The sequence below is a fragment of the Leucopleurus acutus genome (genome assembly GCF_964270905.1).
Source record: "Leucopleurus acutus genome assembly, chromosome: 9".
Taxonomy (NCBI): domain Eukaryota; kingdom Metazoa; phylum Chordata; class Mammalia; order Artiodactyla; family Delphinidae; genus Leucopleurus; species Leucopleurus acutus.
In genome coordinates this window covers 20,794,174-20,818,348 of record NC_139144.1, presented here as the reverse complement: position 1 = coordinate 20,818,348, position 24,175 = coordinate 20,794,174, and the positions used below count along the sequence as shown (strand labels likewise).

Here is a 24,175-nt window from a genome sequence, read left to right as displayed (position 1 = left end):
AGTAGGCTTACATGCATGAAAGACATATGTGGAGTTTTCAGTCTGCACAATTCTCTCATCACCTGTTATAACTAATCAGAATGCTGAGCGGATTTATTCGCGTGCAGAACACAACCCACCGCCTTCAGCGCCTGCTGAAATGACCATAACCTTCTTCTGATGGAATCTTCAGGCCAAGAAATAAAAGGTAGATCATAACCTTATAGGCAGACTGAATAACAGTCTTTCAGGGTCATCACTGTAAGACTGTTTTTCAAATACTTATTAAAGAAAGCTCAGATCCCAGGTGAAAGAGATACGGGAGAGCCAGAGAATGTGTTCGTTGCCCGGAGCCTGGAATTAGAAACTACAAAGGTTGGAAGTTTCATAAAGGTGAATTTGCCTCCGATCGTGGACACACTATTCGGTGGCTGCTGTGCATTTTTTTTCACTGGGGTCTCTGTTCAGGGCAAATGCCCTGGGGTGAGAGTCAGGAGTCCTGAGGACTAGTCCCGGCTGTGCCCCTATCGGTTGTGTGACGTTAGGAAAGTCGCTAAACTTCTTTGAGCTCCCAAATCTGGGGAGCCAGCCCCCAGCAGTCTACCTTACTGAGTTGTTACTCAAATCAAAATGAACACGCTATGAGAGAGTGCTTCGTAAAGACGCTGTAGATATTTCTAAAGATATATGATCACCCTCCAAAGGCGGGAGTGAGAACAGAAGTCTCTCATCTCTGTTTTCAAAGGAATCAGCTTCTAGACATACTGCTGAGAAGTGGCATTTGGGAGTGCGACCGCAGAAGACCGTCTACGTCACAGGATTCAAAAGCAGGCAAGAGCTCACTGTTTCACTCGTTCACCATCTCTGCTTACGTTCGCCCTTGAGTCCTTATCTCACCATCCAGTGCAATACTTGGAGTACTTAACGAGCACACAGTGGGTACTCATACATGTGAGACAAACCAAAGAATGCTAGTCTAAAGATTTCAGTCCCTCTGGTGCAGAAAGGTCGTCCATGGGAAAGAAACTGGGGGGATTTCTGGGAGCCTGAGTCTAGGGTAACCAGCCAACTTGGACTTGGATTTCTGGGACAAACTGCTCACTTGACCTGAGCGTCATATTTGAATATCCATTTTGCCTCCTCCCAGCTGGCAGGGAATAAAGTATGTGAACTAAGGGAAGTCTGGTGGAAAGCATGTGTGTCTCTGAGTTCCCAAAGAGTTTATCCCTAGAGATTTATAGCCTGGGCATTTCTCCTCTCCTTTTGCCCCTATTAGTTTCAATTTCCCTAGCTGACACCATCTTTTCACTGTCAGGAATCCAACAGACTCACACCCCTTCTATTTTTCCTGCATCACATTATCACCTCTAAGATAGATCCCTGATCCCTGTTGGTGGCTTCCTGCCACTAGCTAAATCTCCTACCTAACAGCTCAAGGCATTCGGTGCAAAACTGCAGCCTTCAGCAGGGCTTGGACCTGGAGCTGTTGGGCTTGCCCTGTGCAACATTCACCAGCAACACACGTGTGCTGCAGAACTGCCATCTGGATCGAGCACTGACTGGTGCACACAGCAGGGAAATGACATTTTGGGCCACTGAGGAGATGTGATCGGTGGGGATTTCCCCTTTAAAAACTTACAGCAAAAGCCTGCCTGAGACTATTCAGTATTCATAAGTGGAAAGCAGAGATGGCGTTTCTGTTCCGCCAAGAGCAATAGCTATTTATCATAGCAAATGACTGAAATAGTTATATGTACAATGCTTTACTCAGTGCTGTAAATTACGGTATACAGAAGATTAAACTTAAGCCTAACGCTACCCTTGAGCTTCAACAGCTGAGTCCTATAAATGGGTACCCGTTAAGAAGAGAGAACCTTTTTCCTGGTTACTGTTTAAAAGTGTATCTCTATTAAAAGCTTGTCTTAGCCATAAATTACCAGGAAGCCTGCCCCTGGCCCCAGGCAAGCTCTTCCTCGGGGCACTGACTCACAGAGTCACATCTAAATGGCACAGTGACAAGCCTGAGAGTCAAAGCATGTGCTGTGCTGACCTCCAGTGGGATGGAGGTAAGAGGGACTTCGCATGGGTCTGAACGAGCACTTACTTCTGGCTCTGGGCCAGGAGAGGGGTAGGAGGGCTCTGCAGGGCCTTAAGGAGATCTTCAAAATTGAAATGATCCCGAACTCCATCAATCTAAAGAAAATGCTTCTTCTGGAATCTGCTGTTCCGTCAAGTATCAAGGAACCTTGACCTGGAGCCGAAGCCCCACTTTTTTTTTTTTTTTTTTTCCGGTACGCAGGCCTCTCACTGCTGTGGCCTCTCCCGCTGTGGAGCACAGGCTCCGGACGCGCAGGCTCAGCGGCCATGGCCCACGGGCCCAGCCGCTCCGCGGCATGTGGGATCTTCCCGGACCGGGGCACGAACCCGTGTCCCCCTGCATCGGCAGGCGGACTCTCAACCACTGCGCCACCAGGGAAGCCCCGAAGCCCCACTTTTAACTAACTACATTTTATTCTCCAAGCACTTGCTCCTCAAAGTGTGGTCCATGGACCAAAAGCGCCAGCATCACCCGGGAGCATGTTAGAAACACAAACCTGCTGAATTCAAATCTGCATTTTAGCAAGAAACCCCCAGGGGGCTTATATGCACATTAAATTTGGGGCATCAAGGGATAAGTAAGCAGGTGTTAACAGGGAGGAACCCCTTGATTTTCACACTGGAAATCATTACAAGTGACAAACAGGATTTATGGGAACAGGTCCTAAGAGTGGGCTGTATGACTCTGAGCTCTCTTTTGTCCAATCCTACTTCAGAAGATTTTCAGGAACTTGAAAGGTTTTTATGAGCTGGGAATGAATGTATTACTCTGAACTAGAGATATGACCCGAAACACCCCAGGGTGTAAAACAGAGTGAATTAGCAAAAAGTTCATGCTTTGTAAATCAATCATAATCCTCTTGGGAATCAGGAGGCTGAGAACCCATGGCAATGTTTTGAGCCAGGATTTCAATTCTTTGTTGTAATTACCAGTTGACTTTAAGTGGGATATGTATGTAAAAATCTATGTTGTTTGAGAAGATAGAGATTCTGAACAACCGTATTCTTTATGAGAAAAAATTATTGTTCAGTATACATGTTAAAAACTTAATGCACTAAATAAATAGATAGATTTAAATAGATAGGTGAAGAAATAAAATAAAATCTATTGTGGCCAAGCTAGCAGAGGGAAAAATGGCAAGACGCTTAAGAAAACTGCTAATCTAAGGGAAGGCAGGAAAGGAGAACAAAAACAAATAAAATGTAAGGTACACAGAATGCAAATTAAAAGACAGAGATAAGTCCAAATATATAAAGTAATCACAATAAATGTAAATGGATAAAACTCACCTATTAAAAGACACTATCAGATTGGACTTTTAAAAAAGCCAGCTATATACTACTTACAAGAGAGACACCTAAAACAAAATGACACAGAAAGGTTGAAAATAAAAGATTGGAAAGAGATAAGGCAAATACACATTGACCGAAAGAAAATTAGGTGGCAATGTTAATCGGATAAAATAGGACCTAAGGCAAAAGCATTAATAGGGACGAAGACTCCACCACTAAAATGACATGAGTCATAAACTTACATGTATCCAATAGCACAGCCTGAAAATTGTACTGCAAAAGGTGTTAGAATTTCAGGAGAGACTGACACACAACCATCATAGTAGACTTAAAACTCCCTTCTCAGAAACTATAGACCAAGCGGACAAAAATGGTGAGGATAAATAGGATTTGAATAACAAAATAAACAATTAATATGTGGAACCCTGCACATAAAAGAGAGATTATACAAGTTTTCTAATAACATATGACACATTAAAAAGAAAAAAGCATGATCACAAAGGAGATATCCTAAGTTATAAAACAGGTAACATAACTTTCCCTGGCCATCACAAATGAAACTAGAAATCAAAAATAAAACAAGAGTAAGGCCCCCCGTCACCACCCTTTACATTTGGAAACTAAAACTACGCTCCTTAATTACTAATTGGCAATGATGTGATTTTTTTTTTTTCTATGTGTGGCCTAGTTGCTATGGGACCAGGTTAATTTATATGACATTTGTCATGGGTATCACCAGAAACAGGAAACTCCCCAAGCCATTATAGCTTCATTATTTTGTACTTTGAACTAAATTCTAGCCCAAAGGGAAGGTGAAGTACCTGACTCCAGGAAGAAAAGAAGGGGTGTGCGTGGGTTAACTACAACCTAGTCGTACAGCACCAGAAGCTGCGGTTGGCTCATTCCCCAGACTGTGCCCTATTCTATCACACTATACCCATCTCTTGCTGCTAGCCACTACTGGCTGGACGCAGAGACTGTCCTAGCAGTGCTCTAGTCACCTGGGCAAAGGTGCCATTCAACTGATGTGGCATCCTACAATCAGTAGGGTCCTGGAACCAAGCAAATTCTGTAGTTAACAGTTTACATAGGACCCTCTGTCTGCTTGTTCACAGGGCCAAGCACTTCTTAAAAATGATTGCGGAATGCTGCACAGGAGACACACAAGAAAAATATAGGTCCATGTGTCCCTGGGGTAGAAAGCAGGCCCCTTGAGAAATCCCCCCAAATCAATCCCAAACCAACCACTTCCTCTGGACTGTGCTGCCAGTTCAACACAATTCCAGTGCTGGCTGAATAATGAAAGAAATATTAAAAAGAAAAACACCAAACAACCTAAAAAGAATAGAATGCAGGATGGGGTGACACTGATCAAATCGCACTGATGATAGGTCTGCAAGTTCTGTGGGCCAGCAGGGGCGGGGGAGATGGAGCAGTAAGAAAATAAAAGAGAGGACCAGAGCTCTTCTGCCTGTGCCACGGACACCTGTGGTGGTCAAAACAGCCCTGTGGTTCCCTGGCTCACAAACAAGCCACAGAGTTGGGGCAGCTCTCAGGGGACCACTCCCCCTGCCCTGGGCCTCCTCACTGGTCTCGCAATCCTTCTCAAACATCACCAACACTGCCCCCCATCAAAGAGTATCCTAGGCAGAGGTGTGTCGTCAGCACAGAGGCTTCCCACCAACTACCCCCTCGGGTGAGTGTCACAGTGGTAAGCACACGACACGGGCAGCTGAAAACGTGGCACAAGAATTTTCAGAGCTGCTGTCCAGGTCCTTCCCCTTTCAACGCTCCGGTGACTTAATTCATACGCACCTGGAGAGAGTGCCGCCATCAGACGATGCCCTAGAGCTGACTGTCATGCAGGTCACTGAGTCAGGGGTCAGTCGGGGCTGGTGTTAATGGGACCTCACTGCTGGGGACTGGGCAGCAGGGCTCCTGATGGGGGCGGCTTGTTTGAGAGGGATACCTACGGGGTGGGGACAGCCACTTAGCGAGACGAGTGGAAAATCGTAGCCACCCCACCAGGGAAGCCATACTCATCTGAGAAAAATGCATCTCTGGAGAAGCCTCAGGAATTTGAAGAAATAATTCCTGGGAGAGAAAAGCAAAGCATCTACGAAGCTAATAAACAAGCAAGTAACAGGGTTAGTCAGAAACCAACCCTTAGACAGAAGTCCATAGTTCCAGTTTTGTAAAACAAAGACCAGAGTTGCTTTCTCCGGGAAAAAAAAAAAAAGGTTATTCATTCCACGTGAAGTAAGATTCATCATAGTGAAATTGTTTACTTATTTTTTCATCATTTACTCCCCTCGATTTACATTTTCCCCTGGATGTATTTATTTCCCACGCGTCTCCTACACAGCAATTCCCCAATGTGCACTCATTTTTCAGCAGTGCCTGGCCCCATGAAAGACCAAAGGAAAGGCCTTGGGCAAGCTCTTCACTACAGGATTTCCTCAATTCCAGTATGCCACCGATGGTAAGAGGCCACATCAACTTGACAGCACCTTTTCCAGAAGAGAAAGAAAAACCCCTGCCATAGTAAATATACACATGATACGGGAAGAAGCACTTGGACTTTAGAAACAATAGGGCTGGGAACCTTCTTTAGAAACTCCCTGCACCCCCCCCCCACCCCCAGCCCCAAGGTGAGCTTCATATGTGACACTTTGGGAGGGAACTCTCAGTGACCCCAGGCAAAGCACTCAGAATCAGCTCCTGGAGCGAATACTCCAGATGCTCTTCCAAAACGAAAATTGTGATGGTGGAGTGGCAGTTTGGATGCGAGCTGGGCTCTAGCATTAGGGCGCGAGGTGAAAAGGATGGATAATCAAGCCCACCCTTGAAAACCCTTCCGCTCATAAAGTACGGTAGATATGGTCTAGGGATAGTGGGCTCTCTTCATGGCCAGTTTCTCCTCCAGGATTGGAAACGAGCTTTGTTTCTCTGCTTGGACACCAGACGAAGGAGTGGGCTTGTATGTGGCACTGCCCTATTAATCCAAAAAAGTCCATTATTATTATCATCATCATCATCATCACCATCACCCAGTGCACATGGCTGAACTCTGATAAATTCAGAGCGATGGGACTCCAAATCGAAAGAGGCGCATTTTTGTTTTTTACTGCAAGACCTCTGAGTGCTTTGATGGACTGACAACTGCCGAGCACCTCCAGAGGGTCATCTGGCATGCGGTCTTCCCCAAGCATGTGTGTGCCCCCAAACTCCAGCTCTCAGAGCACAGATGCACTACTATGGGGAGGGAACACTGCTTCGGAAACCCTGTTCTGCTCATTGCTTCGGAGGGGGACAATGCCAAGATGACCTTTCGAATCAGTGCTGGCAACATTCTTCGCTCGCATTTAAATAAAGCGATGGCTGTTCCCCTAATTTTTCTCGGTGGATACAGCTCCGAGGAATGGAAGGGAGCAGCCCATACAGCGAGGACAAGCCAGTGATGAGTCAGAAGCCGGGGGTCATGTTACAGTGTCAGCCTCCCAGAACTCAGCCGTGGTCAGGGATCAAAGGAGCAGCCTCACCAGTGCTCAGGGAGGAAGGACGGTTCCCCTGCATCAACCTCTCCAACTGCACCTGAACACAGACAGTCATTCTCTTTGAAGGAGCAACATCTTCTAAACGAATGTCCTCGCTTACCCATGGAATGTGGCTTACTCACAACTGGGAAGCCAATTTCCTTCCATGCTCATTTTCTCCCTCCTTTCTTCCAAGATTCGTTTTTTAAAAAGTGTATTGAGCACCAATAGTAGATCCAGCATTCATCGTGTTAACTCAGGGAACACAATGGTGAGCACGATGACACGGCTCCTTGAAACTCCTAGTGGGGGGGGGGGGGCGGTGTCTATGCGTGCGCATGCGCATGCAACAGGGCTGGATAAGTAAACGAGCATTTGCGATGGCTGTCATATATGCGAATCTTGGTAAAGTGGGGAGTGCCAAAAGCACTTGAATTGGGGTTGGAAGAGTCCTTCTTTCTCCCTGTCTGTGCCCCAAGTCAGGAAATGTGCTCCAGGCTGGGACTCAGGGATGCAAAAGACACAGCCTCAGCGCTTGGGAGCTCAGTACCCAGTGCTCACAGGTGACTGCTGCACAGTGATCGGTACCATAGGACGGGGGGGGGGATGCAGGGGGCACAGGGACCAGCTGACAATTTAGTCGGGTGGTAGCTGAGCTCAGCAGAAATATAGAAAAACACTTAGGGTGTTGCTAGCCTAAAAAGAGGTCTATCAGTGATGCAAAAATGAAGTCATCTGTACTTGGAAAAAAAAATCCAAAGACATTAAAATGGCTATTGTCAAGGTCAACAGCAGCCTTTAGTGGCAACTAGCGACCTCTTCTCTTTTCTCCTCTCACTCAACCGCTTGGCATTTGACTGGCTCTACAAAACACTTTCTTCTCTTGGCTCCCATGTTGCCATCTTCTGCTGCTTTTCCTACCAGGTCACTGGCCATTCCCCTTCTAACTAACCCTAAATGTTGACCTCTCCCTTTTCCACCTCAATCCACCAGCAAAAGTTGTCAGCTACATTTCCAAAATAGATCTCAAGTTTATCCTTTGTTATCCACCTTCACAGCTATGCATCAGTCCCTATGAGGTCTCCCAGGCTCCAAGCAGCCAGAGTGACCTTCTAAAAACACAAACCAGATGATGTCTTTCCCTCACACAGGGTCCTCCCATGTCTTCTCACCACACCTGGAATGAAGCCCGAACTTTGGGCTCTGCCCTACAGGGCTCTACAGTAGTGGTCCCCCCCACCTCTCTGAAGCTCACAAACACACCTCACCTGGCGTGCTCTACCTACAGCTCAATCACATTATTGTTTATCAATACATTATTTAACCTACCAGAACACAGGCTTCAAGAAACCCACACTCTTTTTTTTTTTTTTTTTTTTTTTTTTGTGGTACGCGGGCCTTTCACTATTGTGGCCTCTCCCGTTGCGGAGCACAGGCTCCGGAAGTGCAGGCTCAGTGGCCATGGCTCATGGGCCCAGCCGCTCCGCGGCATGTGGGATCCTCCCGGACCGGGGCACGAACCCGTGTCCCCTGCATCGGCAGGCGGACTCTCAACCCCTGCACCACCAGGGAAGCCCTAGAAACTCACACTCTTATTTGTCTCATTCACCACTGTATCTGCAGCATTAGAACAATGCCTAGCATACAGTAGGTGCTCAATAAATATTTTTAAAATAAATTAACGAATCAAAGCTATGTGACTCTGGAGAATGTAATCCAAGAGATTCAGCCTTCAAGAAACAGGCTTGAATGAGATTATAACTGTAAGTTTTTTTTTTCAATTAAAGATGAATTCAATAATACTAAAGTAAAAAAAATGCTCAAGTTATGAAGATCCTCTTAATCTATCTCTAAATTTGAGCTGAGCCGTTATATATGCTATTTTTTTTTTTTTTTTTTTTGGCCATGCCGCATGGCATGTGGGATCTTAGCTCCCCCGACCAGGGATTGAACCCGCGCCCCCTACAGTGGAAGCACGGAGTCTTAACCCTTAACCACTGAACCGCCAGGGAAGTCCTTGGTTTGTTTACTTGTAAAATTTTACCCGGTTTACAGAAACATGCAAGAAAAGGGAATTCCATTGAATTCAGAGGAAACCATCTACTGTTTGACGGCGGGAGCATCTCATGGATCTGCTCATTTGCTGGAGATGAACAAGAAGCTAAAGACAGAACTGATGGTGGTACCCACTCCACCTCTTCTGCAAGCTTGCTTCTTTTTACTTTTTGATATTTAAAGGTCTATGCAAATGCTGTGGCTCTCAAAACATGGACTGTAACTGATTTATTCCTCCTTTCTGAATTCCCTCAAAATTGTGCCCAAGTTCTTTACCTAAGCCAACAAGCAGACAAGATCAGTGGCATAGGTTAGAAAGATGAGAAAGAAACAGGGAGCTCAGGTGCCCCCAAGCACTGCATTTAGTCTCCAGCATCCTACAGGGGACCAAAACAACCTTTCTGTATGGAAGTGTAGTTACACTGCTGCAGGGAGTTTGAGAGCCAAAACATTGAACCAGTACAGTGGTTAAAGTGATCTAGAGTCAGACATAGATTGGAACCTTGGTTCTGCCACTTACATCAGCCTGATTTTGAAGAAATTTCCTAAATCCTCTGAGTCTCCCTGTCCTTGGCTGTGAGATGAGAATACTATGACCACAGCACCTTAGGGTAGCAATAGGATTAAATAACAAAAATCTTAGCATATATAAGTGCTCAATAAGTACGTCAGCTTTATTGTTGGCTTTGGTATTTTTGTCTGCCATTAGCAGAGAAAAAAGAAAAGCCAGGGTTTGGGACCAGGTCAGCCTGCTATGTTCTAGACACACCTTTAATTCTAATTAGAGCAGCGCTAAGTTCAAAATACAAACATGTGAAGTGGAGCAAAATGTGGTCCCACTTTATTGTAGATTCTTTCAGTTGTGATGCTTGATTTAAGGCAGAACCATTTGTTAGTCCGTGATTTTTTTCCTTAGGGGTCTTCTTATTATAGGGATTTCCTTAGGATCTCTCGTATGACTGCACTTTACCAGGGACAATGGAAAGATGAAATAAGAAGAAAGAACAGCAGACATTGTTTCTGATCGTAAGGAACCCGAAAGATATAGCAAGCCAAGAGTTAATTCTGGATCGGGGATCCATTCATCAAATTAAGGTTAAAAAAGAATCCCACTAACAAAATCAAGTTTGCACAGATTCACTCATTCTTGCCAAGTCTTATTAGTTAATACTGTCAGACTTGACAAAGAATATGTTTGATGAGACCAATTTACTTTAATTATTTTATACGTCTCTGGTATAAATAATCTAGTCTCATAAAAGACAACCCACAATAACAACAACAGAAATTTAATCTCAACAAACGAATTCAACTTAATTGACCAAAAACTCCAGCCCTGCTCTGTGGCAATCTACACTTTCAGAAAGGAAGTTCTGGCAGGATAATTAGCCGGTGATGATACCCGGGAAGCCCAGGGGCACTGGCATTGGGAGGGACGGACTTTCTCTAGGGCTCAGAAGCACAAATGGTTTGTTTCCTGCTCAACTGGAGGTCACCCGGAGATAGACGAAATAAAAAGAACAATTGCAGGAAACCTTGGAACCTCGTTAATGAGGCTTCCATGTGTGGCACTGCTGGGCTCTGCAGCTCTGGGTACCCACCCGGCATCGGCATCTGGATGTGGACGGGAGGGCTGGAGGTAACAACCTCCAGCAGCCAGTTGCTGTCACTCATTTATTTTGCAGCCCAGCCCCTCTGCTTCAGCTCACAGTTCATTAAATTCTACTGCATCACCATCAACATGCAAAATAGCTACTTGAAGGGCATTCAAAAATATAATCAGGAAAGGGAATAAAAAGCCCTCTCTGAGAGAGAGGGACAAAAATTAATCCTCTCTTGTCTACTGAGTGACAACTAGGTTCTTTGGTTCTAACATGTATATTATTTAAGTAGCAGTGACATCCAACGATTATCTCTGTCTGATGGATGGGGTGTGGGGCTGTATAGTTCTCTGCTTGGAGGGTAAGCACCAAATGTGGCTGAAAAATTCTGAAGGATCTGTGTATATGGATAGGTTATTTCTTTTGCCATTTTTTCCCCTTTTTTGATTTTCAGGTGGGGAGGACTGAGACTTTATGGACTTCTGCAACATATCTTGTTTTATGCTTTGAATATGACTGTGATGGGGAAATTATCCTGATGACCCGTGCACACACACTCACTTGAATGTGGAGAAAAACTTAAATACGGAAAAGCACAAAATATGATAGGACAAATGGAGATGTTATATTTTATGGCAGTGGTTTTCAACTGGGGGCAATTTTGTCACCTAGGGGACACTGGCAATTCCTGGAGACAGTTTTCGCTGTCATGACTGGGGGTGGGGGCTGCTACTGACATCCAGTGGATAAAATACAGGGAAGCTGTTCGACATCCTACAACGCACAAGACGCCCCCATAACAGAATTATCCAGCCCCAAATGGTAACAGTGCTGCCGCTGAGAAACTCTTCTTCATGGTAGTTCATTATGTAAATATATTAGGAGATAAGGACAGAAAAAAAATCATACTCCCTTCATTTAGGCAAATCATACAACTCCATAAATGCCCAACCCAATTACAACACCACAGCTTGGATCTACCTATTATTCTTCCCTTTACTTATAATATTTCAAATTGATTAAACGTATGCAACTACTAAAAGTAATAAAAATATGTTTCCATTGCAGGTTATCTTGCACCTCCTAGTTTTGAGCTTGCATACAGGCTTGTGGACACAGATGGGAACCCCCCTGCCCCCGCTCCCCCCCACACACACATGCACACACCACACACAGAGGATTCTTTTCGGAAGATATGGCAATACCACTCTCTCTGGGTTGAGGTTGGGACCCACAGCATCGACACAAGAGGAGGAGTCACAAATGTCACCCTCACACTCCATGGTAATCATAAGTGAATATTCTCTGGAAGAGATTTCATTATAAATCTCTGTAGCTTATCACTTGGTTAACAATAGCTTAACTTTTTTTTTTCCTAAAGTAAACTTTGTTCTACCACTGTGCTAAGTACTTCCCACGTGCGAGTTCCTTTAATCATCACAACAATCTTACGAGATAAACTACGATCCCATTTTAAGAATAAGGAGACTGAAGCACAGAGAGGCAAAGTAACCTGCCCAAGGTCACACAGCTAATAAATGGAAGAGCTGGGACTTGAATCTAGGCAGACTGACCCCAGGGAGGCTATTCCCAACCATGAGGCTCCTACATCGTGTCAGTGCGTCAAGGCACAACTTGGGCTGGACAGCTACGAGAGACAGGGATGCCTGCCGAATGGGATCAGGACGCCCAAGGCAAGGCTTTTTCTGTTTTCCCCTTGTCTACGCCTAAATAACCTCATCAACTAACCTAAGCGACTTTAGAAACAAACCAATTCCTCAAAATCCTAGATCTCCTGGGTAGAGGTTTAAAAAGTATCCAAAGGGCCCATGTACAGAGGAAACAGACCTAAGGGGCCCACACAGATAGGGTGGCACAGAAAATGGCCTGCAGGGAGCCCCTACCCCTACGTCAAGCAGAGGGTCTCCTGAGCAGTGGGCATGCCTATTTTTTACGTCTCGGACACCAGCTTGGGGCACAAAGTCAGGAGCAACAGGAAAGCAGACAGTGCTGGGAGCGGGGCTTCACATGACCCCCATACGGGGAGGCGGCCAAGGCCAGATGGACCTCGGCAGGGACCCCAGAGAGACACTGGGAGCTTCATGGTGTTTCCAAAGAAGCTGACACTGGGGCCGCATGTGAATGTAAACCATACTCATAAAAGGCAGATCCTCAGAGCTCCTGGCAATGTAATCATCTTCAGGCCAACAAGTCCTGCCTCAAGAGTGTGGGAAGCCGAAGATGAATCACAGGCCAGAGTCCGCGGGCTGACCTCTGCACACACATCCCCCGAGACAGGGAGAGAAACGAAGGCAGGAAGCACTTGACTGAATTGGTTTTCCCATTTTTCATAAGAAACATTCAACTTAATAAAAAATAGCCAAACTTTATTGACAATAATAGCTACCCTTTCTTTATTTCCTTACTATGTGCCAGGAAACTACTTTATCTCTGTTCTTCATAGCAACTCTGCAAGGCAGGAACTATCGCCTTCATTCTAGAGGAAAAGGAGGCTCAGAAAGGTCATGTAATTAGCCCAAGGTCTCACAGCTAGTAACTTGGGTCTGTTTGACTCCAAAATTCATGATTTTTCCACAATGGCTTACACTGTTTCACATTACTTGTCAACCTCCAAAGTCCTCAGAACCAACTGCCTACACACACACGCACACACACACACACACACCCTTCTTTCATTTAACTTAACCAGGTCACTGAAATCTTGAAGGCTGCCATGCATCCATCTCTCTGGATATATGAGCCCTAAAATCAGGAGCTGAATCACAGGTGCTAAGAACGAGCAAGTTTGCAAGAGAACACAGGTCCAGTCCCCTGTCATTTAAAACGGTGACAAGTCCAGGGTCTGAGGGCTGGGCAAGCCCAAGCTGGGATCTGGCCCCAGGTGTGCTGGACCCTGGGCTGCGTCCCTCCCACCGCACCCTCAGCTCTGCTTCCCGGGGCCACGGCCGGGGATGGATGAACGCATTTCTAGGTGCTGGGAATACAGAGCTGGAAAGGTACATCCCTAGTCCTGAGAGGATCCTAGAAGCTGGTGGATGTGCTGAGACAGTCCACAGATAAGTGCGCGGCAGAAGGTGGGAGGCATTGGAGAACAGAGTTCTATGGATATGAAGAGGGATGAATCGTGTCCAGCTGCTGGCCATGGGGAGATGGCACGGGGAGAAGAGGAATGAACGCGCGCTCTGGGTGTGCCTGCAGGAAGGCGCCTCTGGCCAGTCCTTCCGCACCAACAACTCCCCCGAGGCAGGCAGCGCACCGATCTTATGGACCAGGTGGAGAGACAGGAGGCTACCTGCCTGAGATCACGCAGTTAATGAGGGAGTCATGTGAACTGCTTTGCCTGCCTCCAAAGCCCACGTTCTCTCCACTTTAAAACTTCAGATGCTGTTCTGCGGAGCCCTGGCGGGTTGAGAGGCCAGGAGTAGGCCAGGGACCCCAATTTCAACCTCTCTGGCTCTGCTGTGTATCTATATCCGTATTTGGGTTCTACAGATGAGACTCCGTGTGAGAGAAAGCTCTGCTGCTAACAAGATCGAGTTTGAAACCCTGTACTATGATGTGTTACCTGGAAGGCAAGTGGGTCAGGCCTTTGAGTTTGGGCTGGGACAAGAAGGGCATGTGACCCACGCTGGGAGGCAGTGAGGGACAATGGCTAGGCAAGCAGGCGGGGCACGCACCTCCCTCTCTCTGGAGCGATGCAGCCTGCGTTCAGAATCAGGCTTCACACCTGCTTAGCTTTGCAACCCTGGGCAAGGTGCTCCTAAGCCTTAGCTGCCTCAAGTTCAAAATGGGGGTAACACTGGTACCTACTTCATGGGGGTGTTGAGAGGGTCAGGATTACATGTTCAAAGATAAAGAAAGCATAGAGCATGGTGCCCAGCACTTAGCACAGTGCCATTCTCGTTAACTTGCTGATTACAGCGAGGCTAGTCATAGGAGGTGAAAGAGCAAAAAAGGAAATACTATGACACTATAGGAGGAATTTTTAGGGCAACTAAGAAATCCTCACTGTTCCCGGAGTGTTGCTCTCGTTCTGAGCTCTGCCTCGTGTTCTCCTGCCCTTGATAAATGCGGGCTGCGCACCCGAAAGACGAGGGAGGCTTAGGGGCCTTCGTCTGCTGAGATGTGGCCACACCCCCATCGCTGCTTGTCAGCTGATTCAGCAAGAAGCTCAATGGAGACGAGGCTTCAGGGGATGAGATCGGTGACCCCAAACCCCCAAACTAATTTACTGCCACTGTTCAGGAGGTGGCCACAAACCCCCTGGCTCTCCCCCTAAGCTCAACTTGCTCTGGCACCAAAAGGCCTAGGACAGAGGGAGGCACGTGTCTCAGCCCGGCCGAGCCCCAGAGGCCTCCTTCGCTGGCTAGATGAGGCCTTGCCTTGGGCGGAATTCTGCAGGGCACACTGGGGTCCCAGGTCCCTTTTAGGTTCTTGCCGTCAGAGACCCTGCCAGAGAATTAAGTTCCCAGAGGAGGTTGTGACGGCTTATGGGATTTCTGTCTGTCTTGTTCACTGCTGCGCCCCAGTGCCCAGAACAGCAGCACATCCCATGAATGAATGAATGACGATCCCTTTTGGCATCTTCATGAGACAAACAGAAGCAGGGGCCGCGGAGCTTCCACAGTCCCCCGCTGACCCAGCAGTTGGGTGGGATCTTCCTGCCACTGCTCTGCTCTTGACTCCCTCTCCTGTCACCCCAGCTGGTAGCACCACCGCCGGGCCTCTGACAGCCTCCCTGGGAGAGGCTTGACCTTTTCTCTCCTCCGGGGAGAAGGAAGGGTCATAGCTACAGAGCCTCAAGCAAGAAGATCAGCTCGTGCCCAGCGCACGACCTGCTCCTGTGTCATGCTCATTCTGCCAGAAACGAAAATGTAAGAGCTGGAAGCGCCCGCGGAAGTCACCTCTTGTGGAAGAAACGAGGAAACCAAACACTGAGACATGTAGCAAGTAGCCCCAAGTCACAGAGCTGGCTGCCAGGAGGGGCAGGAGACCTGGCCTCTCAACAGAGCTCTTTGTACGGCACTTTCTAGGAGCCTCTATGCCTGTGCAGGTCAGAGAGTCTCAGAAGCCTGGATTCTCTATGTATTATAAACACAAAACACACCTAGAGTTTACACACAGACGCAGGTTCTACATATATATGCAGCTATGTAAATGACATATACGTATATACATATTCATAAGTGATATTAGGATATATAAAACTATTCTGTAGTCCCAAATACATTTACTAGAGAGCTTAGATAAGCCCATCTCCTTTTATTTCATACCTGTTTATTACAGGATGGTGATAACTGCAGGGCTGGGGTAAAATAAGAAATCCTGAGTGTGAGAAAGGGGAAGCGTGTAATTTGCAAAGGCGTATTTGATATTATAATTGCTTTGTTTTTTTTTTAGGCACAATATTTAATGTACTTTGAAATTTAACAGTAAAGAAGGGCATTTGGATTTTACGTTCAACAAAAAAGGAGAAGAGTTTAAACCAAAAGACTGGGAACTACTGCTCTGGAACTCAGAGCATATGACAACTTTGGAAATTGGCTGGTCCAACACCCCGTGTGAAGACAGGAAACCTCCACTCAGAGAGGTTAAGTCACTTCCTGTCTCAGATCAGTAGCTGTTTATTTGCTATAGGGGAGCAGCCTCGTGGAGGTTATCTGTTGTAAGTCCACACAGCACCTGCACTGAAGGAGACCAGCATTTGCTGCGGAACAGCTGAAGGGAATTTCTCACTTCAAGGATGTAAAGATACAAAGGGAAAGTGAGTTCCCAAACAGGCCTGGCTTTTTTTTTTTTAACAAGGATGATTCTTGGAAGAGGAGAATCTGAACCTGTGGCTTTGCTACATGCATTTCTCGGGGGGCAGCAGCCCAGTGGTCCCACACGGGACCCAACCCTCCTGTGTGTCCATACAGGGAGACTCTGCCGTGCCCTCTCTCAGGGGGACCCAATGTCAGGTTGCGAGGCTGCAGGAGGGACTGCTCGAGCCACCACTGCCCCTGCCCTTCGTCATCTGCAGAGGCCACCACCCATCTACCTAAACAATGAGAGGCTTTCTCTCTGGTGTCCCGGCAGGACTGAGTGTGTGGGCAGAAGGACTGCAGCTTCTAAGACAGGCAGCCTGGGAGCAGAGGTAGAGCCCCAGGAGGAATTCACCCATGGCCTTGGGCTAAGACAGACCCAGGGCCAGACCACAGGGGACGGTTCCTCCCTGATGTCGGACACTGGCCGGTGCAGGAGTCCACTTACCGCAGTGGGACTGGAAGACCTGCGGCTTGACGACCTGGTTACAGGCACTGCACACCACGAGGTAGAAGTCGTCGTGTGCTGGGTAGTGGCCAAACAAGTGCATATCTGTGGGGGAAAGGAAAACAGGTTGTTTTGAAAAAGCAACCAAGTCTCAGAAGGTGGACGGTTTCTTCTTGGCATTTCCTCGAGGACAGTTTTTCAAACAAGACGCGCAGAAAGCAATCATCTTTACGAAAGGGAAAGCAGTTTCTCCTAATGCAGCTCCCTACTCTCAGGGAAGCCCGTGCCTCAGAGAACCCCTCCTTATTTTCCTTGCAAACAGACGGCTACCCCTGTTGGTTTGGTCAGCGAGGTTGGGCTGCCTGGAATCACATGCTATGGGGAGTGACCCTGTTCTGAAAGAGGGCCCTTGGGTTAGCTGGGCCCAACGAGGCTCTAGTCATTTTAGGATGGGGGCGCTCCTCCAAACCCATTTCAGCGTAGGCAGAGCCCTCCCAGGTGAGTGACGGGGCGAGAAAGCCTGGAGAGACAGAGGAGTCATCCTGGTCTCGGCAGCTGCCTGGGCTCCCCATCACCTGTGGGAGACTCCAGGGTAAAAGGAAGTGTCCAGACAAGTGGCTTGTCGGCCGCCATCATTACGCATTCTTTATGTGGCAAAGATTTCCCGAGTGCCTAAGTGTGCCGGGTACCGACCATGCTGGGTTCCAGGGATAACTGGTGAACAAGAACGAATGCCCTGCTCTGCTGGCGCAGAAAAGAGAAGAATTAACCGAATCACACAAGTCATCACTTGGTTGTAACAGTGGTACCTCCTAAGGAGGAGATGTACAGGGTCCCATGAGAGGGTGTGGCAGGTAGACCTAACCTTGTCTGAGGCATTGGAGAGGCTTCCCTGAGGAGGGGTCAGAGAGAGAAAAGGCTAGGGGAGGGAGAGGAAAGTTCCAGGTCTGCCGAGGAAGGAGATTCTGTGTGTCAGCAGAACCTCTTGGCTGGAACAGAACAAGGGGGGAGCCCAGAAGGTGGAAGCCTTGTGGACCAAGGTAGAGATTCTGAACCTGACTTTAAGATCAGTGGGGGAAGCTACTGAAGGTTTTTAAGCAAAGAAGTGACAGAGTCAGATGGACACTGTTAGAAGATCAGTTATGTGGCCTACGAGACACAATCACATAGGTCCCCACAAAAACCTGCCCACGCGTGTTCACCGTAGCATTATTCCTAACAGCCCAAGGGTAGAAGCAACCCAGATACCCATCAACTGCTGAACAAATAAATGAAATGTGATCTATCCATACAACGGGATATTATTTGGCCATAAAAAGGAGTGAAGTACTGATACCTGCTACAACATGGATGAACCTTGGAAACATACGCTAAGTGAAAGGAGCCAAGGCCCACGTATTATATGATTCCATTTACATGAACTGTCCAGAACAGGCAAAACTAGAGAGACAGAAAGCAGATTAGTGCTTGCCTTGGGCTGCGGGGGGGCCCTGGAGGGAACTGTCGGACAGTTGCTAAAGGCTACGGGTTTCTTTGGGGGTGATAATAATGTTCTAAGATTGATAGTGGTGACGGCTGCACAACGCTGTGAACACACTACAAACCACTGAACAGCATGCTTTAAACGGGTGAATTGTGTATGTGACTTGTGTCTCAAGAAAGCTGTGTGTGTGCAGGGGGTCAGCTTGGAGGATTCGACAGTCATACCTCCTCGCCCACCGTGGGGTGGGGGGCACTCTGCCAGCCTCTCCTTAGCTGACTGGCTCCAGGGCCACTGAGAGCAGGGCGGACAGAGGAAATAAAAGACACGTTCTGCATGAAAGTCTTTGCATCGCAGAGCTGAGCTTCCTCTCCCCAGCCCCCCCATGCCCTCGTTTTTTAGACTCAACCTGTGTCTTTACTGAAAACCACCGGGCGCACGATGGTTCTCCCAGCTGCAGGGCGAGGCCACAGGGAAGCCAAGTTCCTTCTGATTCAGGCACGGCTCATTTATAAGCCAACACAGGCTTCCAGTGCAGCCCCGATGCTTAGAGGGAAATGGAACCGACCCACTTGTCACGCGGCCGGGAGCCAAGACCCCCACCCCAGAGGAGGCTGGACTGGAAGGGTGAGAAGGGCCCCCATTGCTGGGTCCCCTCCATGTGCGAGGAACCCGCACACCTGCGGCGGGATGCGGACCAGACCGGGGCACAGGCGCACTGAGCCTCTGCATCATCTGTGGCTCTGGTCGCAGCCCATCATTTCCCCTCTAGGACTCGCCTCTGTTTCCACTCTGACTAAGACATTACCGGAGGGGAGCGTTATTAGTCAGTGCCTGGTAGGCGGAGGCCTGTGGAACGAGGAGGCCTGAGAGAGAACCCAGCTGTTACAAAGGCCTGCGGCGTGGGGAGGCCCAGGCCGGGCCCACCCAGCATGTCCGGGGCCCTTGCTTCAGAGCCTCCCAGCGCACAGAGGATGCACCCGGTCCCACATTGCTGACACCACTCCTGCTTTACATTTTATTTACAGATTATTTTTATAATATATAGTCTTTTTTTTAATAACAAAAGTGATCCATGTTCTTTGAGGATACATATGAAAAATACAGAAAAGCCAGAAGAAATTAAAAAAAAAATCACTGGCAATCTTTATTAACACTTTGCATCTCATTTAGATTTAGTCACATTTTCTATCCAGGAACATGTGAAACCAGGAACTGGCAAGGGCTAAGACATTTATTTATTCAACAGCATTTCCTGAGCTGCCTTCCAGCCTTTCTGCAATAGATCAGGCTAAAAAGGCATGAAAGAAATGCATTAATTAAAAAAACAAAAAAGCGCATCCACAAAATTTTCATGAGCACCTACTCTGCACCAGAAGCTGTGCGGAGTATGGGAGGCTGAGAGCTGTGGGTGTGGAACACACCTCTGCACCTTTGTCGTGCGCGCCTGATGATATGCCCAAGGCCTGTCAGGCCTCCAGCTGCTGTCCCGTTTCAGGATTCCTCCAGGAACCTGTAGACCCCACCCCCTACACGCACCTCTAGGTCGAGAGTTGAAGGTGAAGGTTAGGCTGGTCAGAGACTTGCCACCCTGGGGGTGTCCTCCTCTAGGCCCTTCACTCCACTGGGACTCTCCTTGGTTTCCTCCAGGGCAGTTTCAACCATGCACACGTCTGCTCAGAGCGTGTCTCCTGTGGAAACTGAGAGGACCTGCTGGCCTACTTGATTATTCCTTGGTGATCAGGCCTTAGAATCTCCTCGACAGGCTGCCCAGGCTCTGGGAGAGCCTGGCAGATGTGGAGCGAGATAAGGACACCTGGCTTCTCAGAACCACCACGTCGCGGGGCCAGGCCATCTCGGTCCCTGTGTGTCTGCTTGGGGATGAGGAAGGAAGGCCGGGGAGAACTGGAAACTACTATGTCTGGCATCATGCTAGGCATCCTATTATTAATTCTCCCTCTCTCTCTCTCTCTCAATTTACCACCCAAATAGAGCTGGCAGCTCACAGTTTAAAACAGGGGTGTGTTGACGTGGGCTTGTACCAGCTTTCGAGAGCCAACTGTGCAAGTCTCCCAACTTGTTCAGTGAGATCAAGGTGGTAACTTGAAATCAGCCCTGGTGAGAGTATTTTTTTTTTTTTTTTTTTTTTTTTTGGCGGTACGCGGGCCTCTCACTGTTGTGGCCTCTCCCGTTGCAGAGCACAGGCTTCCGGATGTGCAGGATCAGCGGCCATGGCTCACGGGCCCAGCCGCTCTGCGGCATGTAGGATCTTCCCAGACCGGGGCACGAACCCGTGTCCCCTGCATTGGCAGGCGGACTCTCAACCACTGCGCCACCAGGGAAGCCCTGGTGAGAGTATTTATACCACGGAAATGGGCACTACAAATCTTCTCTTTTCTTTGGAAAGCCGCGTTGTTAAACATTTACTGGTGCACCACTGAACGAAGATGGGAAGAAAAGGGAAAAGTGAAACCACCTGTGATGACACCACCTCGGGATAACCACTGTTGGCATGTTAATATATATCCTTCTAGACTTTGTTATCTCATTACATTATCTTAGTTAATGCTCATAACTAACCCACAAAGTTGCTATCATCCCACTTTCCAGGCAAGGAAACAAAGGTAAGAGATCCCAAGGCAGTGATCTTTAAAGTAGGATGAGATTCCTACTCTACAGCCCACACTCCCATCTCAGCAAAAGGCCACGTGTTTCATAAGAGCAAGATCTCATTTCAAAGATGAAGAAACCAGTCTGGAACGCTTCCGTGCATGACTAATGGGCTCTGAAGGAGCCGCTGGCGTTTGCACAGGCCTGGGGTCAGAAGGAGGGATTTAGAGCGCAGTGTCCTTTGCTGTGCAACTTCAGGGCAGGTGCCTAACCTTTCTGAGTGTCAGTTTCCCCTTCCACAAAACGGGGCTCACGGTTCTTGCCTCATGGGGTTGCTGTGAAGGCTCATAAAAGCTGCCTGGCTTTGTATTTTCTTCCTCCAGGGATTCGGAAGAACGTGTGGAAAAAGCTTTAAACAAGGTCTTCTCCCCTATTTTTCAAAACTAACTTGTCCTCATTCCAGTGGGAGAGTTGCTCCAGCCAGCACATTCTTTGACTCTCCTGCGTAACCACTCACAGCCAGCCTCCTGGGGAACCTCAGCGTTCCCTCCAACCTGCAGAATGTCCTGTGTGTGCAAGTACACCATCGCGCACTGTGTGGACAGATGAGGGCTGAGGGCCACTGGGAGGACACTCTCTAGGCTGTGGTCAGGCCCCGAGAAAACGTGCATAAAGGTGATGGGACTGTGCCCATCACAGTGTTCATCCATCTCCCAAACAGACAAAGCCACGCCTGTCTGTTTTGCCCCATTTTGCCCCTGCAAATGAATCAACTGTTGATCAGATAGATCAGGTAGTACCACCACAGCACTGTCACAGAGGTGACCTTAGTCATCCTCCTTGCCTGATTATGGGAAAGGTGAGAGCAAGCTCCATAGCTCCATTTTGCAGATGGGGAAACAGAGATACTCTTGCTTCTAGGTCAGTATTTTTTGTTTTTGTTCTTTTTAATCCCAACTCACTAGACGCAAATACACACCTATTTTATCTATCTATCTATGTATCTACCTATCTACCTATCTATCCACTCATCCATCTATCCATCATCTCTCGTTGGAACATGTACATTACACTCTGATATGTTCTGGTCTACTCATTTCTTTTTATTTTATTCTGTTCTATTTCACTGAAAAAAATGCTCACTGAGATCTTTTTTTTAAAAATTTTATTATTATTTATTTATTTTTGGCCACGTTGGGTCTTTGTTGCCATGTGTGGGCTTTCTCTAGTTGTGGCTACTCTTCGCCGCGGTGCGCGGGCTTCTCATTGCGGTGGCTTCTCTTGTTGCAGAGCACAGGCTCTGGAGCGCAGGCTCGGTAGTTGTGGCGCACGGGCTTCGTTGCTCTGCGGCGTGTGGGATCTTCCCGGACTAGGGCTTGAACCCGTGTCCCCTGCGTTGGCAGGCGGATTCTTAACCACTGCGCCACCAGGGAAGCCCAGCTCACTAAGATCTTGAAATTAACTTCTTGACCCTTTAATGGGTCACAACTCAAAGTGTGGAAAACACTCTTCAAGGCAATCCACTGAGTTAGAGGCTGAGCTGAGCCTGAGAGTTAACTGGGCATTTACAGAGGTTGGAGCTGGTCCTTAGGAGTCACCTGGGTGTCTGAAGCCATGAATTTGTGCCAATTATATTCTGGAGAGTGCCGTGCCAGCTCACAGGAGCTGATTGTATCTCTTCCTAACTCTGCATTCAGTGAGGCATGTCGGTAGCCTGAATCAGCCAAGGTGGGAGTATTTACACCATGGCAATCAGCATCCACTACAAACCAGGGCTGCTTCTCTTGGAGAGCTAGCTGTGAAAATATTTACCAGCACACCACTGACTAGCACCCACCATCACTCCTCCCTGGATCAATTTCCTTAGTTCTAGAAATGGAGAAAATTATATCTGTCATCTACCACACTGGATGCAGAAAGGCTTCTGTGCACTTGGGAGGAAATCACTATGTTAATATAAAATTATAGTAATGATATTGATCATTAACCCCGAAACATACGCACAACAGAGCCAGGTAAACATATTGATCACTTTCTGTATCAGATGAGCACAAAAAGCTGCCACTTGTCCAGCTCTGGTGGTGAGAATGGTCCTGCGGGAGGGGGAGTGGGGATGTTGGAGTGGAGCATGAAGTTCTCTTCAACGTCTGCCAACTTAATGCTTACTCTTTAAGGGCTATTCATGGAGATTATTCACACATTAGGCTCAGAGTATTAAATTAATGCTCCTCATACGTGGATCGCACACAGGTTATTCTCAGTGCCTCTGTTTAAAGCAGGCAGTTCTTTACTTCTTCTCTTCCTTTACTTCTGGTGGAAGTCTCATCTGCAGCAGAGTCAGTCATCAATGGCATTCATGTTTTCGACTTCGTCTGGCATCCTAGGCCTGCCTCCCCATAGCACTTAGGTTCCCACAGGGCTAGTCTGGCTCTCACAGCTTCAACTCCCCTGAACACCTCCCTCCCACATCCCTCTGCCCCTCTCCTCTCTCAGATGGCAGAGGAGGGATGGAGGGGACAGAACCCAGCTGGGGTGGAAGAAGAGAAAGTTTAGGACACCAGAATGGTTCCTACGAAGGTAAAATAATAACTCTGTGGGACTTCCCTGGTGGCGCAGTGGTTAAGAATCTGCCTGCCAATGCAGGGGACACAGGTTCGAGCCCTGGTCTGGGAAGATCCCTTAGATGCCACAGAGCAACTAAGTCCATGCGCCACAACTACTGAGCCCGCGTGCCACAACTACTGAAGCCCGTGCTCCTAGAGCCCGTGCTCCGCAACAAAAGAAGCCACGACGATGAGAAGCCCACACACCACAACGAAGAGTAGCCTCCACTCGCCGCAACTAGAGAGAGTCCGCGCACAGCAACGAAGACCCAACGCAGCCAAAAATAAACAATAAATAAATATATAAATTTATTTTTTAAAAAAAGAATAATAACTCTGATTTCCTGGTGTAGTTGATAACCTGCTTCTTAAGTCAACGCTGAAAAAGAAATTGGCAGAATGGGAGCAGCATTTTATAAACAGCTTTCAGAGGGGAACACTTCCGACAAGGAGAGTCGTGAGCGTATTAACTTTCCTTTATATCCAGTATTCACTTCGAGAAAACGGCTGAAGTAAAGGAACAGGCAGGGTGACATATCCAATTTGCTATTTGTACAGGACTCGTTTCTAAGATGGGAAGACAGCTGGTTTTGTGGCTTCAGGATCACACTAGATTCTGTGCACTTTTGCATTTGCCCCTGGACACCT

General features: G+C 47.7%; 1 protein-coding gene across 7 annotated transcripts in view; it reads right to left on the bottom strand.

The window, feature by feature from the left end:
• ATXN7L1 (ataxin 7 like 1) overlaps positions 1–24,175 on the bottom strand; it is a gene marked incomplete at both ends in the record, with an annotated part of 240,775 nt that overhangs the window by 138,367 nt on the left and 78,233 nt on the right. For 6 of the 7 annotated variants that reach the window (XM_082846408.1, XM_082846405.1, XM_082846406.1 and 3 more), the window contains one exon: positions 16,835–16,939. In XM_082846408.1, the coding sequence (XP_082702534.1) occupies positions 16,835–16,939 (105 nt within the window). Of the gene's footprint in view, positions 1–16,830; positions 16,940–24,175 lie in introns of all 7 variants that reach the window. The other variant, XM_082846411.1, reaches the window with a different exon arrangement.